This window comes from Cervus elaphus, chromosome 19 (genome assembly GCF_910594005.1).
Source record: "Cervus elaphus chromosome 19, mCerEla1.1, whole genome shotgun sequence".
Classification (NCBI taxonomy): Eukaryota; Metazoa; Chordata; class Mammalia; order Artiodactyla; family Cervidae; genus Cervus; species Cervus elaphus.
This window is the reverse complement of record NC_057833.1, coordinates 54,477,835-54,495,093: the sequence shown is the minus strand read 5'-3', so window position 1 is coordinate 54,495,093 and position 17,259 is coordinate 54,477,835. Positions and strand designations below refer to the sequence as shown.

The 17,259-nt window shown below is 45.3% G+C and overlaps 1 protein-coding gene across 2 annotated transcripts in view; it reads left to right on the top strand.

Annotated features, from left to right (window-relative positions):
• The window catches only part of UPK1B (uroplakin 1B), a 30,225-nt gene that overhangs the window by 3,660 nt on the left and 9,306 nt on the right, over window positions 1-17,259 (top strand). The window contains exons 1-5 of one of the 2 annotated variants that reach the window (XM_043874235.1): window positions 11,208-11,271; window positions 11,355-11,442; window positions 12,675-12,875; window positions 15,122-15,196; window positions 15,877-15,999. In XM_043874235.1, the coding sequence (XP_043730170.1) occupies window positions 11,267-11,271; window positions 11,355-11,442; window positions 12,675-12,875; window positions 15,122-15,196; window positions 15,877-15,999 (492 nt within the window). In that variant the 5' untranslated portion in view covers window positions 11,208-11,266. Of the gene's footprint in view, window positions 1-11,207; window positions 11,272-11,354; window positions 11,443-12,674; window positions 12,876-15,121; window positions 15,197-15,876; window positions 16,000-17,259 lie in introns of those variants that run through there. The other variant, XM_043874236.1, reaches the window with a different exon arrangement.

Below are 17,259 nucleotides of genomic sequence, written 5' to 3'. Positions count from 1 at the left end.
CAGAGCTGATACTGGATCATACTATGAAAGGGCACATAGCCAATAATGACCCTGGGATAAGTGACACCTTAATTGCTCTACAATCACATACCTTCTCAGTAAGACAAAACTCACACAACGACTGAGTGCAGTCATTGACCTTAAAGCGTGTCACTCATCAGGTGATTTGAAAGTTTCTGATTTCGTTTCTTTAGTGCAATTATTCGTCAAGTGACTTTTTAAAATGTACAACAATCTATTCCTTTTTGGGTTCAGAATTAACTTATTAACAAATGTGGGTAAATAAAAGAAGTAACAAAAAACAAAGAAAAACAGGAACATGTTGCCAGCTTAGATTGTCCTGGCAGAGGCCAGTAGGGAAGCAAAGTCCTCCCACACACAGATACATGCAAGTGCACCAAACAGGACCCAGTGCGGGCTGCCCTTGAGAACTGTTTGATTGGGCAGAGAGAGGGAAGTAGGGAAGGAAGGATAATTCTGGGCATGGGAGCTTGAGGAAAGGAAAGGATTTTCAGCTGAGCTTCTGAAGATGGTAAAGAGTTCAAGAAGTGGGTGTGGAGAAAAGGGAACCCTCTTACACTGTTGGTGGGAATGCAAACTAGTACAGCCGCTATGAAGAACAGTGTGGAGATTTCTTAAAAAACTGGAAATAGAACTGCCATATGACCCAGCAATCCCACTCCTGGGCATACACACTGAGGAAACCAGATCTGAAAGAGACACGTGCACCCCAATGTTCATCGCAGCACTGTTTATAATAGCCAGGACATGGAAGCAACCTAGATGCCCATCAGCAGACGAATGGATAAGAAAGCTCTGGTACATATACACCATGGAATATTACTCAGCCGTTAAAAAGAATTCATTTGAACCAGTCCTAATGAGATGGATGAAACTGGAGCCCCTTATACAGAGTGAAGTAAGCCAGAAAGATAAAGAACATTACAGCATACTAACACATATATATGGAATTTAGAAAGATGGTAACGACAACCCTATATGCAAAACAGAAAAAGAGACACAGAAGTACAGAACAGACTTTTGAACTCTGTGGGAGAAGGTGAGGGTGGGATGTTTCGAAAGAACAGCATGTATATTATCTATGGTGAAACAGATCACCAGCCCAGGTGGGATGCATGAGACAAGTGCTCCGGCCTGGTGCACTGGGAAGACCCAGAGGAATCGGGTGGAGAGGGAGGTGGGAGGGGGGTTCGGGATGGGGAATATGTGTAAATCTATTGCTGATTCATGTCAATGTATGACAAAACCCACTGAAAAAATTTTTAAAAAAAAGAGTTCAAGAAGCAAAAATGAGACACCGCACAGTGGAGCAGAGGAAAGTGAGCAGTAGGCCATCTGAAACATGGTTGGTACTGACTGAATACAAAGTGAGGAGTTTGTGCTTTATCTCTTTGTTTGACCAGCCTCTCTTCCCTGGGCCAGAAGGAGGATAAAATGACTGGGACTAGACCAAAGCCATAGACACAGGCAAAGGGAAGTTATTAGTCTGTCTCTAGAAGTTGAAACGGAGAAGGCAATGGTAACCCACTCCAGTACTCTTGCCTGGAAAATCCCATGGACGGAGGAGCCTGGTGGGCTGCAGTCTATGGGGTCGCTAAGAGTTGGACGCGACTGAGTGACTTCACTTTCACTTTTCACTTTCATGCATTGGAGAAGGAAATGGCAACCCACTCCAGTGTTCTTGCCTGGAGAATCCCGGGGACGGGGGAGCCTGGTGGGCTGCCATCTATGGGGTCGCACAGAGTCGGACACGACTGAAGGGACTTAGCAGCAGCAGCAGCAGCAGGAGTTGAAAAGCCAAAAAGGTCTCAAATTCAAGTGCAACAGAGTAGGAGAGGAGAAATCTGGATTTGGAGATATTGGTGAGCAGGAGAGGATGGGTAGACAAGTAAAGCCATCTGGAATTAGGAAGCAAGAAGGAGCCTGCAGCTGAGCTTTTGCTGGGGTGGGGACTCCACCCCTCCCCATCCCACCTGCACCCCCACCCCCACCTTGAACTGAAGATGCAGGGAGCCTTTGCAGGTGTTTAAGCAGGGGAGTGATAGAAAACCAGAGTTGTGTTTTAGGACAGGGCATCTCAAGACTAAGTGACTGGCACTTGTGCTGTGCTGTCCTTCGTCCCTCTTTTTTTGTTTTTTCTTCCAAATCTTTTGCGACCCCATGGACTGTAGCCAACCAGGCTCCTCTGTCCATGGGGATTCTCCAGGCAAGAACACTGGAGTGGGTTGCCATGCCCTCCTCCAGGGGATATTACCATCCCAGGGATTGAACTCAGGTCTCCTGCATGGCAGGCAGATTCTTTACCAATTGACCTACTGGCCAAATCCAGCCCACCGCCTGCTTCGATAAATAAAGTTGATTGGCACAGAGCCATGCTTGTTCATTTCTGTGCCCTAACTTTGTTGCATGTCATGGCTAGGCTGAGTCGTGACAGAGACATTATCACTACAAACCCAAGAGCACTTATTATCTGTCCTTTAACAGAAGGTTTGCCAAGGTCTGCGCTGTTACTCACTCAATGTCTGTGTATTGTTGTTATTGTTTCTTTGCTCAACCTTTGAGACGTCTTGATCCTGTGGCCCTGAAGACCTGAGCAGGCATTTGTCATGACAAGGACATTGTCTGAGATGGCTGCAGGCCATCAAACCAGGGAGCTTTGAGCTTTGACATTGATGTCCCCCTCCCCCACCACCCTCTGTGGGCAGTCTAGACCCAAGATTTGCCAAATGTCCCAGCAGCATCCTTTATAGCAACCTTTCCCACCTGGGATCCCAGGTGTGTTTTCCCTAAGCCAGCCCCCTGGCACCCGTTTGAACAATTTTGCCTCATCACATCTCCAGTTCTGTGACTATGGGAGCAGGATCACAGTGAGAGGTGATGCCCAGTCACACCTGGGGCCAGCCTGCTGGTACAGGAGGAAGGCCCCCTGAGCTGTAGAGAGGAGGTGCCTGGCTCAGGTAGAGCTATTGTAACATTGTAGCATTTAAAGAGAGCAAGAGTAAAAGTCTTAACCTGGATAGACGTTTGCCCTGGGAACACTCTCTCCTGTCTCCTGACGGAGGAAGCCCCAAGACCAGGGTCATTTAGTTTTCTGGGTCCAAACAGCTGAAAATGTAGGTGTCAACATTTTACTGATAAAAAGCCCTATTACTTCCTCATCCCTCTTATGCTGCTGCTGCTGCTGCTGCTAAGTCGCTTCAGTCGTGTCCGACTCTGTGCGACCCCGTAGACGGCAGCCCACCAGGCTCCGCCATCCCTGGGATTCTCCAGGCAAGAACACTGGAGTGGGTTGCCATTTCCTTCTCCAATGCATGAAAGTGAAAAGTGAAAGTGAAGTCACTCAGTCGTGTCCGACTCTTAGCGACCCCATGGACTGCAGCCTACCAGGCTCCTCCGTCCATGGGATTTTCCAGGCAAGAGTACTGGAGTGGGGTGCCCTTGCTTTCTCCACATCCCTCTTATACTGTGCCAAAATTCTGCCCGCCCCGCTCCCAGAGAGCACAGAGGCCCAGCCAGACAACTCCTGGAGGGAAGCCAAGGGTGAGCACAACACAGGGATGTGCGAGAGGGAACCTAGGGGCCAGGTTCAGAGATGGAACTCACCTGAACGGAGAGCCAGCCCTTTGTCTGGTGCTTAGAAGGCATGTTAATCTTTGTGGAACACCACAACATGATGATGTATGAGATTTAAAATAATTCAGTAAATCATGTTGGCCTAAGTTCATACTATAAACTAGATTTTAGCTAGGCAGGTGGTAGCGGGCACCCAAGATTTAAGGAAAAATTTGTGAGAGGAAAATGCTTAAAATGACCAATTCTGATCATTCTTCTCTCTTCAGATTAGGAAATGACTGCAATTATTCAATTTTGGCATCAAAGAAATGTTGCCCCAGTAGGTGGAACATCTGTGTTCTGTAGGATGATTTGAGAATCTCTGCTCTAGAAACTTCACTCTGAAGGCAGTGTGTAGAAAGGAAACAGAAACGGGTGGATCCGTCTGAGCCAGAAGTCAGGATCTGGCAGTGGAAACTGGAAAGAAAGGGTGAAATGTTCTCAGGAAATACCAGAAAATGATCATATTTGTTTCTACCAAAACTATAAATCAGTTTAAATCAAGGGAGTGCATCTTTTAGAGTTCTCTGCAGAAATAGAGCTAATAAGATATACATATAGGGGAAAATATTTATTTTAAGGAATTGGCTTATGTGGCTGGGGTGGGGGTGGGCAGCTGGCAAGTTTGAAATCTGCAGAGCAGACCAGCAGCCTGAAAATTCAGGTAAGAAGCTGGTGTTGCAGTCTTGGGTCTGAAATCTGCAGACTGAAAACTTGTACAGGGTTTCTATACTGCAATCTTGAGGCAGAATTGCTTCTTCTTTGGGAAATCTCAGTCTTTGCTCTTAAGCCCTTCAACTGATTGGATGCGGCCCACCCACATTATGGGAGGTGCTTTATGCAAAGTCAACTTATTCAACCATTAATTACATCTATAAAATGTCATCACAGTGATACCTAGACTGGTATTATATTTGACCAAACAACTAGACCCATATCCTAATCAAAGTGAAAGTGTTAGTCCCTCAGTTATGTCCAGCTCTTTATGACCCCATGGAATGTAACCTGCCAGACTCCTCTGACCATGGGATTATCCAGGCAAAATTACCGGAGCAGGTTGCCATTTCCTTCTCCAGGGGATCTTCCTGACCCAGGGATCAAACCCGGGTCTCCCACATTGCAGGCAGATTCTTTACCATCTGAGCTACCAGGGAACCCCTATCCTAAATCAAGTTAACACATAAAATTAATCATGGAAAGGTATTCATTGTGGTACTTCCTTATCAGGCAGGCCGAGACAAAACTCAAGAAGTTTATTAACTTCTTAAAGCTTAACTACTCCAGGCTACAGAGACCGTCACAGTTTAAATTTCTTATGTAGAAAAGGGCCCATTTTTCCCTCTCTTTTGGTCTCTCTCCATGCCTGACCTCTATGGAAAGGTCAACAAATTCATAATGTCTTTTTTTTTTAAAATAACCATCAGCAAGGCACTTTGTCAGAGTTTTTCTTTGTGCAATCTAAATAAGTTTATTAGTTTACCCTTGTGCACAGGCATTTACAAGCCTTCCAAGAACTTCAAAAGATTAACCAGGTCTGATCCTTCTCTTTCATAGAAATCACGTTGCCTTTGTTCTAAGTGATCCAGGAACACAACCCCTCCAAGAGGTTTCTGCAGCTAGTCTACTAGGGAAGTAAACTCACTTGCCACCATTTTCTAGGAGGTTTTTCTAGGAGTTTCCCCTTGACAGACTGTGTAATATCAGCCTACACATTAAACCAGGGTTTTCCAATGTCACTCTTGAACACCTTCTAACTTCTTTGGTAACTGCATTTTGAGCAGTGATCTGCCTACATGTTTCGTTTCTGTTAGTTCTGGAAACAGCAGTTTCCAACCAATTTGGGGCTAGCTTTGTGGTTAGAAGTTTAGAGCTGAAGAAGGGAAGCTCTGGGAAGCTCTAGGAAGCTCAGGATCCCGAATTTTGCTTCAGTCAGATTTAGATCTGAATTTGTATATGAGAGTTTCATATTGAAGTCGTATTTTCATATTTCCTTTGAAAGTGTGGCTGTTTGTTTTTAACTGAAATATACTTGATGTACATTATATAAGTTACATGTGTACGATAATAGTGATTCACAATTTTTAAAGATTATACTCCACTTATAGGTATAATAAAATACTGTCTGTATCCCCATGATGTACAATATATCCTTAAAGCTTATTTTACATCTAATACTTTGTACCTCCTAAGCCCCTCCCCTCCCCACTGGTAACCACTAATTTGTTCTCTATATGTCTATGAATTTGCTTCTTTTTTGTTATATTCACTAGTCTGTTGTATTTTCTTAGATTTCACATATATGTGATATCATATTTGTCTTTCTCTGTCTTTCACTTAGCATAACAGCCCCCAAGTCCACCCATGTCATTGCAAATGGCAAAATTCCGTTCTTTATAGATTACATCTTTTTTATCCATTCGTCTGTAGATGGACACTCAGGTTGCTTCCGTATCTTATCAATTGTAAATAATGCTGCTATGAACATAGAGGTACATTTATCTTTTTGAATTAGTGGGGCTTTTTCTTTTTTTCAGAATATGCCCCAACATGAAACTGCTGAGTCATACAGTTTAGTTTAGTTTTTTGAGAAACCTTTCCACAGTGGCTGTACTAATTTAGATTCCCAAGGTGCTTCTGTTTTAAAACAAAATTAAATCACTAGTTTTAGTTGCCTTAATCATTCACTGTTTGTTCTGGTCCGTCTACTTTAAGAAACTGAGGCAAAGATAAAGAAAATAAATATTGGCTGGGTAACATACTGTGTTAGAACTTCACCCATACTCTCATGTAATTTTCATAGTAACCTTTTTAGTTAAGTATTATGTTACCCTTTTAAAGAAAGCTCCAAAAGATTAAGTCATTATCAAAGGCCACAAAATCACTAAGTGGTAGAACAAGATTCAAAGCTAGATCTGACCAAAGCCCATATTTTTCTCCTTCACTATAACCTGTTCTGCAGTAAAGCTCTAGGCCAATAATTCACTCATTTATTCTTCTCATCCAAATACACATTTTAAAAATTCACTTCATATACCCTTTTACTGAGTAAAATAATTTATTAAGTGCCTACCACGTGTAAGGCACTGTGCCACTTAGGACCTAAAAAGACAAATACAACAGGGTTCCCAGGGCCTTCTCTTGCTTTGGAGACTCTTGCAGAAAAGTGCAGGAAGCCCTTCGTAGGTTGGTGCTGGGAGGAAAGAGCGCACCGGGGCAGCAGAGCAGAGTCCTCCCTGAGTCACTTCTGTGTCAGACAGGAAGCGGCCCCGTGTAGAGGAGGAAACTGGGGGTCGTCTCTGCATCACCTCGCAGTCTGGGCCAGAGGCTCCAGAGCACCCCAGTGCCAGAGGGACGAGGCCTGCCCTGCGGTGGGTGTTAACCACCGAGGAATGCCGGCGGAATGCACAGAGGGCCCCTCCCACACGGACGTGCAGTTTGGTACCTGACTCTGGTCATACCCCAAGCACATCCGGGAAGCTTTTTCCCTCTCCAAATGAGCTCCCCTCCACCCCCCACCATGAATCCTTCCATGGCAAATAAAAAGGAGCACAGATGAGAGATGGGTAAGGCTTTCAGGATCCTTGAGCAGCCCTTGAGCAGAGGTGAAAGAGGCGGCTTTACCCCAACCTAGAAGCCTTTGGTTGTAGCATCGGTAACCACTGAAACCTCCTTCCTAGGGTCCAGAAGTCACTGGTACATAAAGCAAAGACACAGCCCAATTATTGTTCATAACTTCTTATGTTAGTAAACAATCTTGGTATTTACCTATCACTTCCCCATCTTTTATCTCGGTAATCACAACAATCCCACCAGACAACTTGTATTCTACTCATTTTCTACATGAGGATTGAGTAGACACTGAGTGGCATCGCCCAGGGTTACACAGTAAGGACTGGGCAAGACTGAGTTTGAACCTTGGGTTTCTAACATCAAGTCTGGGATGCTCACCGTTAGACCACAGCCAGTAGATCACACTGTGAGCTGCTAGAAACCTGCACTTGGCCCCCTAACTACCACACCTCTTGACATTTGTGGCTGTTGGGAGGATGTAATAAATATTTTAGGTCTTCTAGACACCAACCTTGTCTAACTACAGGTGGCCATGGAGAGTCTATGAAATGCTGACTCTCACATTAACCTGCAGGTTGGCACCTCTTACTTCTGAAACTTCTGGTACCAAAGGGTGGTGGGAGAACTCCAGGTCTGACATCTAGACAGGTTTTCTAGAACAACTTACAGGTGCAACCTTGGGTTTAGGGAAAATGTGCAAAAAATAATGCAGTGTTGAGGGGTTAAGGAGGCAAAAACTTAGGTGAGTGAAGAGAGGCCTAGTGATTCTGACCTTTGCAAAGACAAGATCATCTGAGCAGGAAAATGTAGCATCTACCCTCTCCACTCTCAGATAGGCAAGACAACAACCCAGGTGTTTCTTTTGCTTCTGAAAGTGTCAGCCACATGGCAGATCTTTACAATCTGCCCTGGTAAGTGAATGATCAGGAGCTGGGCAGATCTGGGTTTGAGTCTCAGCTTTTGCATATTCTAGCAACATGGCTTTGGGCAAAGCCCAAATCTCTTTCAGTCTCTCTCTTTTTTTTTTTTTTTTGGCATCTGCTAAACGGCAAGAAAACAGCTTCTCCCCTAGATCCTCCAGGGGAGAATCAGCTCAGCTGATACCTAGATTTTAGCCCACTGGGACTCATTTCGTGCTTCTGACCCCCAGAACTGTAAGATGAAACCTGGGTGTTCTTTGAGGTCACTAAGTCTTTGGTAATTTGTTACAACAGCACTTTCCCACCCTAATTTTGACTTGCAATTCTCCCACAAAGCATTCCTGGGTCTCTTCCCCTTCTTGAAAACTCTGTGTGGCAGACCTGTCTTTGGGACCTTGTGGGATATATTTAGGCCACTGGGGCCAGGTCTTTTGTTCAGGGTCCCATCAGCTCCCCACTTTCTTTGGAGACCTACCTGCCTCTTCCGTTTTCCCCATAGCTCTACTTTCCTCCCTTATTCTATGGGGGTACAGTCATTTTTGCTTTGAATCCACATTGCTGTCATCACACTTTATTTTTTTTATTTTTTTTTTTAATATTTGTCATTTATTTATTTGGCTGCAGTGGGTCTTTGTTGCATCACATGGGATCTTTAGTTGGGGCTTGTGGGATATAGTTCCCTGATAAGGGATCGAACCTGGGCCCCCTGCACTGGAAGCACAGAGTCTTAACCACTGGACCACCAGGGAAATCCCTGTCATCACACTTTAAATTCCTTAAAGGAACAAACTGCCTTCTTTCTGTTCTTTAAGCCCAGCTAATCACCACACTCAGTTGCTCCTGCAAATGGGTGCTGGGTGCTCACGAGGCTGCTTCCGGCCTCTCCGGACATTTACCCTCTACTCTATATATGTACCTGCGTTGCCTGAACTTCCACATTTTACCATCTGTTTATCTGTGCCTAGTTTAGGTGGTAACCAAACTGGTCAGGAGCAGTATCTGCACATTCCAGGGAGAGACATCATAACATGCTGAGCCGGCTACGTGAGTGAGGCTCCCCTCTGTGGAGGTTGTGCATTAACTCCAGACTCTGGCTCCACTCTGTCTAGTGGGCAACTGTCTCAGGGAAGAAATGACATTTCTAAGCCTGAAATGACATTTCCAACCATAAAGAAATGAATGGCATTCTAATCAGAAGCTATGCACAGCAATCTTGTAACAATGGCCCTGTTTCTTCCATTCACTCAGCAAATACTGATGACACTGGTGATATCCTCCGTAGGCCCCACTCATAAATTTCAGCTCCTTCAGTTTCTACCACTAGCCAATGAACGGGTTCAGTTCAGTTCAGTTCAGTCGCTCAGTCATGTCTGACTCTGTGATCCCATGAATTGTAGCACGCCAGGCCTCCCTGTCCATCACCAGCTCCCGGAGTCCACTCAAACCCATGTCCATCGAGTCGGTGATGCCATCCAACCATCTCATCCTCTGTCATCCCCTTCTCCTCCTGCCCCCAATCCCTCCCAGCATCAGGGTCTTTTCCAATGAGTCAACTCTTCACATGAGGTTGCCAAAGTACTGGAGTTTCAGCTTCGACATCAGTCCTTCCAATGAACACCCAGGACTGATCTCCTTTAGGATGGACTGGTTGGATCTCCTTGCAGTTCAAGGGACTCTCAAGAGACTTCTCCAACACCATAGTTCAAAAACATCAATTTTTCAGTGCTCAGCTTTCTTTACAGTCCAACCAGTAGGGGGAAATATTTAGAGATGTTTAAGATTACTTGTAAGGTTGTAAATACTTACATTAGAGTGTAACAAAGAAGTTATATTTTAGCAAGGTCTGAGTCAAATAGAAGGCTTGCTTCCCACGGATTCACTACACACACCAGGACTTCAGCCAAACTGGCTCATTTGTTATCTCCCGGGCTCTTCACTCTTCTAAGGCCCTACTCCCTGATCTTTCCTTTCCTTTTACCTGGAATGTCACCCCCACTTTCCTCCCACACCCACCCACATCTATTTGATGCATGGAAACCACACAGACCCTGTGAGCATTATCTCTTACCTCCTCAAAACTCTGATGTTCTTAAGATCTTATTACATGCGTTATAATGATTTGGGAACACAGCTTCCCTACTAAAGCCCGAAACTCTAGAATGCATCAATCTCCTTTATGTAGCTTTGTATACCTCAAAATGCAAGTTGTGTCACATAATACATTTTGATTTAGAGCCTGAGTGCATGAAGTGGATAGTTAATTAATTTAATGAACAAAACACTGAGAGGTGTGGATAGCTATAATTCCAGTATAAAAGCCAAAATAAATCACCCAAACACTTACCCTGCATTCCTTCCAGAGAATCCTCACGGAGGGAGAGATCCATTTTTTAAAGTGTCGGACACAGCATTAAACCTCGTAAATACTTTCTGCGAGCCACATGGGGCTGAGAAGAAGCACTTGGGCTCTGGAGTCACGTAGACCAAGCCTCCAGCCCAGCTCTTCCATTTACTGGCTGTGAGACCCCAGGGAACTTAATTTACCAATTTAAGCTTGTGTTTCTTCATCTGCAAAATGGAGCCTCCTCACCTGTTTTCTTTTTCTACCTAATTGGGTTATGAAAATCACATATGTGTATGTCAAGTCCCTAGTAGAGTAACACATAGAAGGAACGGTTAGCCCTTCTTTCTCCCACCACCCCCCGCTCAACATGACAGAGTATTTATAATTTGCCAGCTATATTTGAAGATAGTAAGACCTCCTGAAAATAATGGTTTTTAACAGCTGCCCAGAGTCTAAATGGGAACCAATTGCCCACTCCACCCACATGTTTTTCCTCTGGGCTTCAGTTTGCCACGACCAAGGGCAGGAAGAACCATACCAAGGACCTCAGGGTGCTTCGTCACCTCCTCAGGTCTGTCCTGGGTGACTTTGGGCCTCAGTTCATCACTCAGAAGGATGCGGTCTGTATGTTGCACATCTTAAAGAACTCCTAAAAGTTGATAATCAGACTCAGACGGGCTTTACCTTTTTTTTCTGCTTTATGAAATTACAGTGATTACTGAACGTAGTAACGAAACATCCTCCATTGCTAAACGACCACCTGGCTTAGTTTGGATGCTTCAGAACACAAGGAGGCACGATGGTGTGAGTTAGTTCTGCTGTGGAGCTTGCAGCAGTCTTTATTCCCTGCTCCTATCCAGTTGTAATGTTCTCAACCGTGTCCACAGCTTGGAGGAAATCCTGAAGATGGCAAAAGATGACTCCACAGTTCGTTGCTTCCAGGGCCTGCTGATTTTTGGAAATGTGATTATTGGTGTAAGTAATGAGTATTTTCCAGGAAATTCTGCTCTTCCTGTAATCATAATTTTAGATCCAACAAAAGTGAGACTTTAAAGGAAAATAATGAGACAGTGACTGATTCCCTTCATCTTTTCTCCCTTTTAAGAAATGCATCAGTAAAACATGCTAGCTAAAATTTAGCAATATGAATAATCCTATATAACTATGTCATAGGGCTTCCCTGCTGGCTCAGTGGTAAAGAATCTGCCTGCAGCGCAGGAGATGCAGGAGACTTGTGTTCGATCCCTGGAGTTGGGAAGATCCCTTGGAGAAGGGCATGGCACCCCACTCCAGTATTTTTGCCTGGAGAATCCCATGGACAGAGGAGCCTGGTGGGCTATAGTCCACAAAGTCGCAATGAGTCGGACATGACTGAAGCGACTTAGTATGCATGCAAATATGTAATATATCAAAACACTATGTGGAAAAAGAGAGATATTTTCCTCTGAACTTTAAACACCAGAATCTAAAAGGAGCTATGCCTACCATGGTTAGCATCCAAGTATCCTCAACACACACACGGTGGTGTCTTTCCTTTCCCATCTTGGTTTGATTTCTGTGGACTCTGCTATTGGGGACAGGTGTCTGCATCTTCCTGTTCTGGTCACACTGGAGGCCAGGACTGGGATGTGAGAGTAGCTCAGAGGCCAGGCTGCATGGGCACAGTGAGGTGAGAGCTCTTAGGAGTCAAGATCACTGGCTCTGGGCCCAGCCCTGCCTGACTCTGGACAAGTCATTGTCTTTCTGGGCCAAGACCCTTCATCTATAAAATCAAGGGAGCAGGAGAGATAACCACCAAGGTTCCTTCCTCCTCCAACATTGCCTGGTTCTCTGGCACTGATAAACACGACCAGGACCAGTTTAAGTATTTATTACAGTCCAGGAATTAGGGTGGTGGGCAGTGGGAATGGAAGTGAGAGATGATCTTCCTACAAGAAGTCATTGTTCGAGTGGTGCATGCCCCCAAGAGTTTTATGGATGGTCTGAAATTGTCTGGGTCTCCTCCCAAAGCCTAAGGTAGAGAGAAATGTGGAAGGAGGCATGAAACCAATTCACAGGATGGAAGGGGCTGTTTGGTTGCCTGCAGTGAGGAGTTTAAGTCAGCTGCTTACAGCCTATGCAGCCTATGCAGGGGCTGCCCCCCTCACATCCCTTTCCCAACGCTGCTCTCCTGGCCCCCAGCCTGACAGAAACCCCTCTGCCCACAGATGTGTGGCATCGCCCTGATGGCAGAGTGCATCTTCTTTGTATCAGACCAAAACAGCCTCTACCCGCTGCTTGAAGCCACCAACAATGACGACATCTACGCGGCAGCCTGGATTGGCATGTTTGTTGGCATCTGCCTCTTCTGCCTCTCTGTCCTGGGCATTGTGGGCATCATGAAATCCAACAGGAAAATTCTTCTGGTGGTAAGACCTGAAAACTCTGTACACTTCTTTCCTGGACCAATTTTGATGGACTGCTTCTTCTCCCCTGAGCACAATGCTTTGGTTTTCAGTGGGGTAGGTGGAAGCAGGTGCCAGGTGAGGGGTGACTAAAGGGGAAGACCCTCCCTGCATGTAGGGGCAAGGATGCTCTCCTCTATCGCAAGTCCAAGAAAGTCCAGTACAGGGAGGCTGAAGGGGAGACACCGGGGGGTCACCGACTAAGTACAGTTTAGATCTTGGCTTCTCTGACTGCATGTGTCCAGCAGATACAGCCAGGAGCTACACAGGCCGAAGGAGAGACAAAGTGAGAACTCGATGATCAGATTTTTTTTCTCCTGAGAACAAGTAGTTTAAAATCTTATTATAGTAGTAATCAAGTGTCAGTATATTAGGATATAAATCACAAAATATGCATAAAGTTTTAAGAGAAAGCATGAGCCTCCTTAGACATTTTTTAGCTCAAGGCTGATGATTTTGTGGAATGGCCTACGCTTCCCATCTCGTGCATTCACTCTGCTTTTTAGGGACCCTGGAAACACTTGCTGGGCTCCAGGTAGGGATGAGTTTCAGCTCCCACCTGCCTATGAAGGCTCTAATTCTGGGCACCCATAGGGAGGTTTCTGCCCCAAACTGCAGATAGCAGGTTGTGCCCTGACTTTGCAGGTGGAAGCAGATTTTCAGCCAGCCAGGCTAAGAACCCTCGGTACTAGCTCTAAACTTCCACTCCCTCTACCCATGCTCAGGACAGCAGTTTCTCACCCCAAGATGGGGCCCCACTTCCTACCCAGAACTATCTCTCCTAACCAAAGGCTGCAGGACCTGAGTTCCATCTTCATGGAACGAGTCCAGCAAGCTAAGGTGCCTGTTGGTTTGCTTTTCCTGTGGACTAACATCACGCTGGTACCCAAGGAATGTAGAATATTTACATTCTCTGGGTCCTTAGTGTGAGTTAGTCCCAGGGCAAAAGCACCCACCTTTTCAGGGTGGGGAAAGGAATGCAGGGAAAGGTGTCCTTAGAGGTGAGCTTCAGCCGCGGCCTGGTCTCACTCTGAGCCAGCTGTGTGTGCACGGCACAGCTGGGAACACCCTTGGCCATGCCTGGCAAGGAGACTGAGCCATGCACCCTCCATGGGACTGGAGGAGAAACACCCGCACCCTGTGTCTCCTTTCTGGAGCATCTCTAAGGGGGTTCTGAGCCTTTTTAAGGGGAGCAAGCAAAGCTCTCGACAAATAGCAAGGAAACAGCTATTACAGTGGGGGACACTGTCATGACGCCTCTGAAGGGGCTCCGGCTGTTAACTGGGAGTGAACAGTAGCCAAAGCCTTTTCCTGGGCGGAATGGTTAGGGCGGCAGAGGTCCAGTTCTGAGAACCCATCGCCCCTGCCCAGGTAGGAAGAACGGTTTTCTCTGCGCCCCTCCCAGAAGAACCTGAGGACAGTAAGACTGTGCAAGGCTAAGGATGGCAAAGTAGTCCCTGGTCCACATTCAGAAGTTATTTGTCCTTCAGGTATTCTCCAGCCACAAACAGGGGCAGTGCACTGTGGAGGCATCATGAGCATACACACACCCCACCACACACACACACACACACACACACACACACACACACAACAAAACACACAATAGGCTGTTTTACTCAACTGACTTGATGCAACTAGGGTGGGAGTAGGTGAGAGAAGGTGCTATCAGAGAAGATACATCAGTGAGTGTATCAGACACTAGGTAGAACCTGTTCCTTTCTGATAAAACTGGACATTGTCAGGAGGCAGGATGGATATTAAACATGGCCCTATTCAGCTTTTTGTGACCCCATAATCCTAAATCTTCAGTAAACCATAAAGATGTTCCCCAAAGAGAGGGAAGTTAGGAGGCTCTACCTAGTGTCTGATACACTAAGACTGTCTTGTCAGCCATTGAATGAACACACAGAAATACCAGTTCATTATCTTATATGTTTTTCCCCAGTTTAAATGGAAATGCAAGGTGCTGAACTGAGAAAGCTCTGTGTTCAACAGTCTTATATTCTCTGGGGAAAGAAGGGACTTGAGCTGATTAGAACCTAGCACCAAATCTGGCTCCAATCACTGATCAGTGGGGTTTGTTGAATAATTGTGTAAATGATCACATAATTTTATTTAGGCAAATGTGCTACAGAAAACTAATAATTATTTGTTTTTAAAAACTCTTTGGAGACATAATTTTTTAATTCCAGTTGTTTCCTTTCCAGTATTTCATCCTGATGTTTATTGTATATGCTTTTGAAGTGGCATCTTGTATCACAGCAGCAACACAACGAGACTTTGTGAGTACAGCCTCCAAAAGAGGAGCAGAAACGACTGTATGAATCATCATTACCATGATAACAATACAATAACTGACATGCATTAAGCCCTTACCCTGCACCAGGCATTGTAATATGCACATTAATAACAAATATATAATTTTTCTCCTCACGATAACCCTCTGAAATAGGTATTAACACTATTGTCATTTTATAGATAAAAATAAAATGAGACTTAGAAAGTAATTTGTCCAAGGTTACACAGCTGGTAAACAAAAGAGAGGAATCCTGAGTCCAGGCCATGTCCAGGGCCCAAGCTTGCACTGCCATGCCCTTCACCACTCTGCCACAGCCAGGGCCTTCCACCAGGATGATCAGTAATCCACTGGATCTAAGACATCTTCCTAATTCAACATCTTGCTTTCTTTCCTTTCTCAGTTCCCTGGCTTAGGTCACCCTCCAATGCCTGTCCACCCGGGTTTCACTGGGATGTGTTTGGAGATGGGAGTCTTCTCCCCACACAGGCACTTCCACCACCCGGAACAACCTCACACCCAATCCAGACCCCCACCCCAGCCTCTGAGCTCAGTTTTATTTAGGAGATAATGTTCAGCGCCCCCAGTCACAGGCTAAGCATCACTTTGCCTCCTTGAGGATTAATATGCTAACTCTTCCTCTTGTGTTGCCTCCTCACACCATAGTTCACACCCAACCTCTTCCTGAAGCAGATGCTGGAGAGATACCAAAACAACAGTCCTCCAAACAATGATGACCAATGGAAAAACAATGGAGTCACCAAGACCTGGGACAGACTCATGCTCCAGGTAATACCTGCTGGGGAGATTCCATTTTGTACCTAAACCAGTATCCAAGGGTGTATGGGTGGTTAGGAGTGAAGTCAAAGTATGGGGACCACAACCTCCAAAGGGGCTTCCTTCAAAAAAGACTTGAGAGACTTCCCTGGCATTCCAGTGGTTAAGACTCCACCTTGCAATGTGTGGGCTTCCCTGGTGGCTCAGACGGTAAAGAATCTGCCTGCAGTGCAGGAGACCTGGCTTTGATCCCTGGGTTGGGAAGACTCCCTGGAGGAGGGCATGGCAACCCACTCCAGTATTCTGATCTGGAGAATTCCATGGAGTCACAAAGAGTCAGACACCACTGAGCACTTTCACTTTGCATTGTGGAGGACACAGGTCCAATCCCTGGTCAGGCAGCTGAGATTCCACATGCCACAGAAGAATTGAGCCTGCATGCAGCGATTACTGAGACCGTTTGCCACAACTAGAGAGTCCGTGCCCTGCAACCAAAGATCCCACATGACACAACAAAGACTCCATGTGCTGCAACCAAGATCTGATGCCCCCGAGTAAAGAGAAATTAAAAATAAGGAGAACCTTGACATAGCAAGGTCATCTGTTTCCTCTCATTTACTGGCAGGGACATATGACTCAGTGGACCCCTAGATCTATATTTTATTTTTAACCATGACGTTGATTCGCTTCCATTTATAGGAGTAAAAGAAACGTAGATTACTCATATGTTCCGCTTCTTAGAACTCAGGTATCACTTATTAAGAAAGTGTTGCCTCCGCCCCACAGTGAACTCAAGTGGAAATTATCTATGTTGCTTACTGAGTGCCTTTTCACACCTGTGGGCTAGTCCTATTCTAGACTTGATCACCCAGTTTTTTCTAACTGGCAATCATAATCTTATATCCAAAGTTACCTCAAATACCATCAAAAGTACAAGTCTTGCAGAATACCCATTATCATACCCACATGGCTATAAGAATGTACATATTTACCTCCTACATACACCCTTATCTGACCCAACTCTGTACAGCCCTGTCCCCCTTCCCAACCAACTACCAATGTTTCCCAGTCCACCATCAGCAAACTCCTTATATATAGCCTTCACCCCTTCTTTGAACTCTCTTCACACTCTATCTTCTAAAATTTCCTTCATTTAGTCTAATATTCCTGTTCTGTAGTTTTTTAGCCCATTATGACCTCCAGTGTCTTGGTCACTTTCTCATTTCCTATCACTATTCTGACTAGAGGTCAAGTATTTTTTTCCCCCACTCA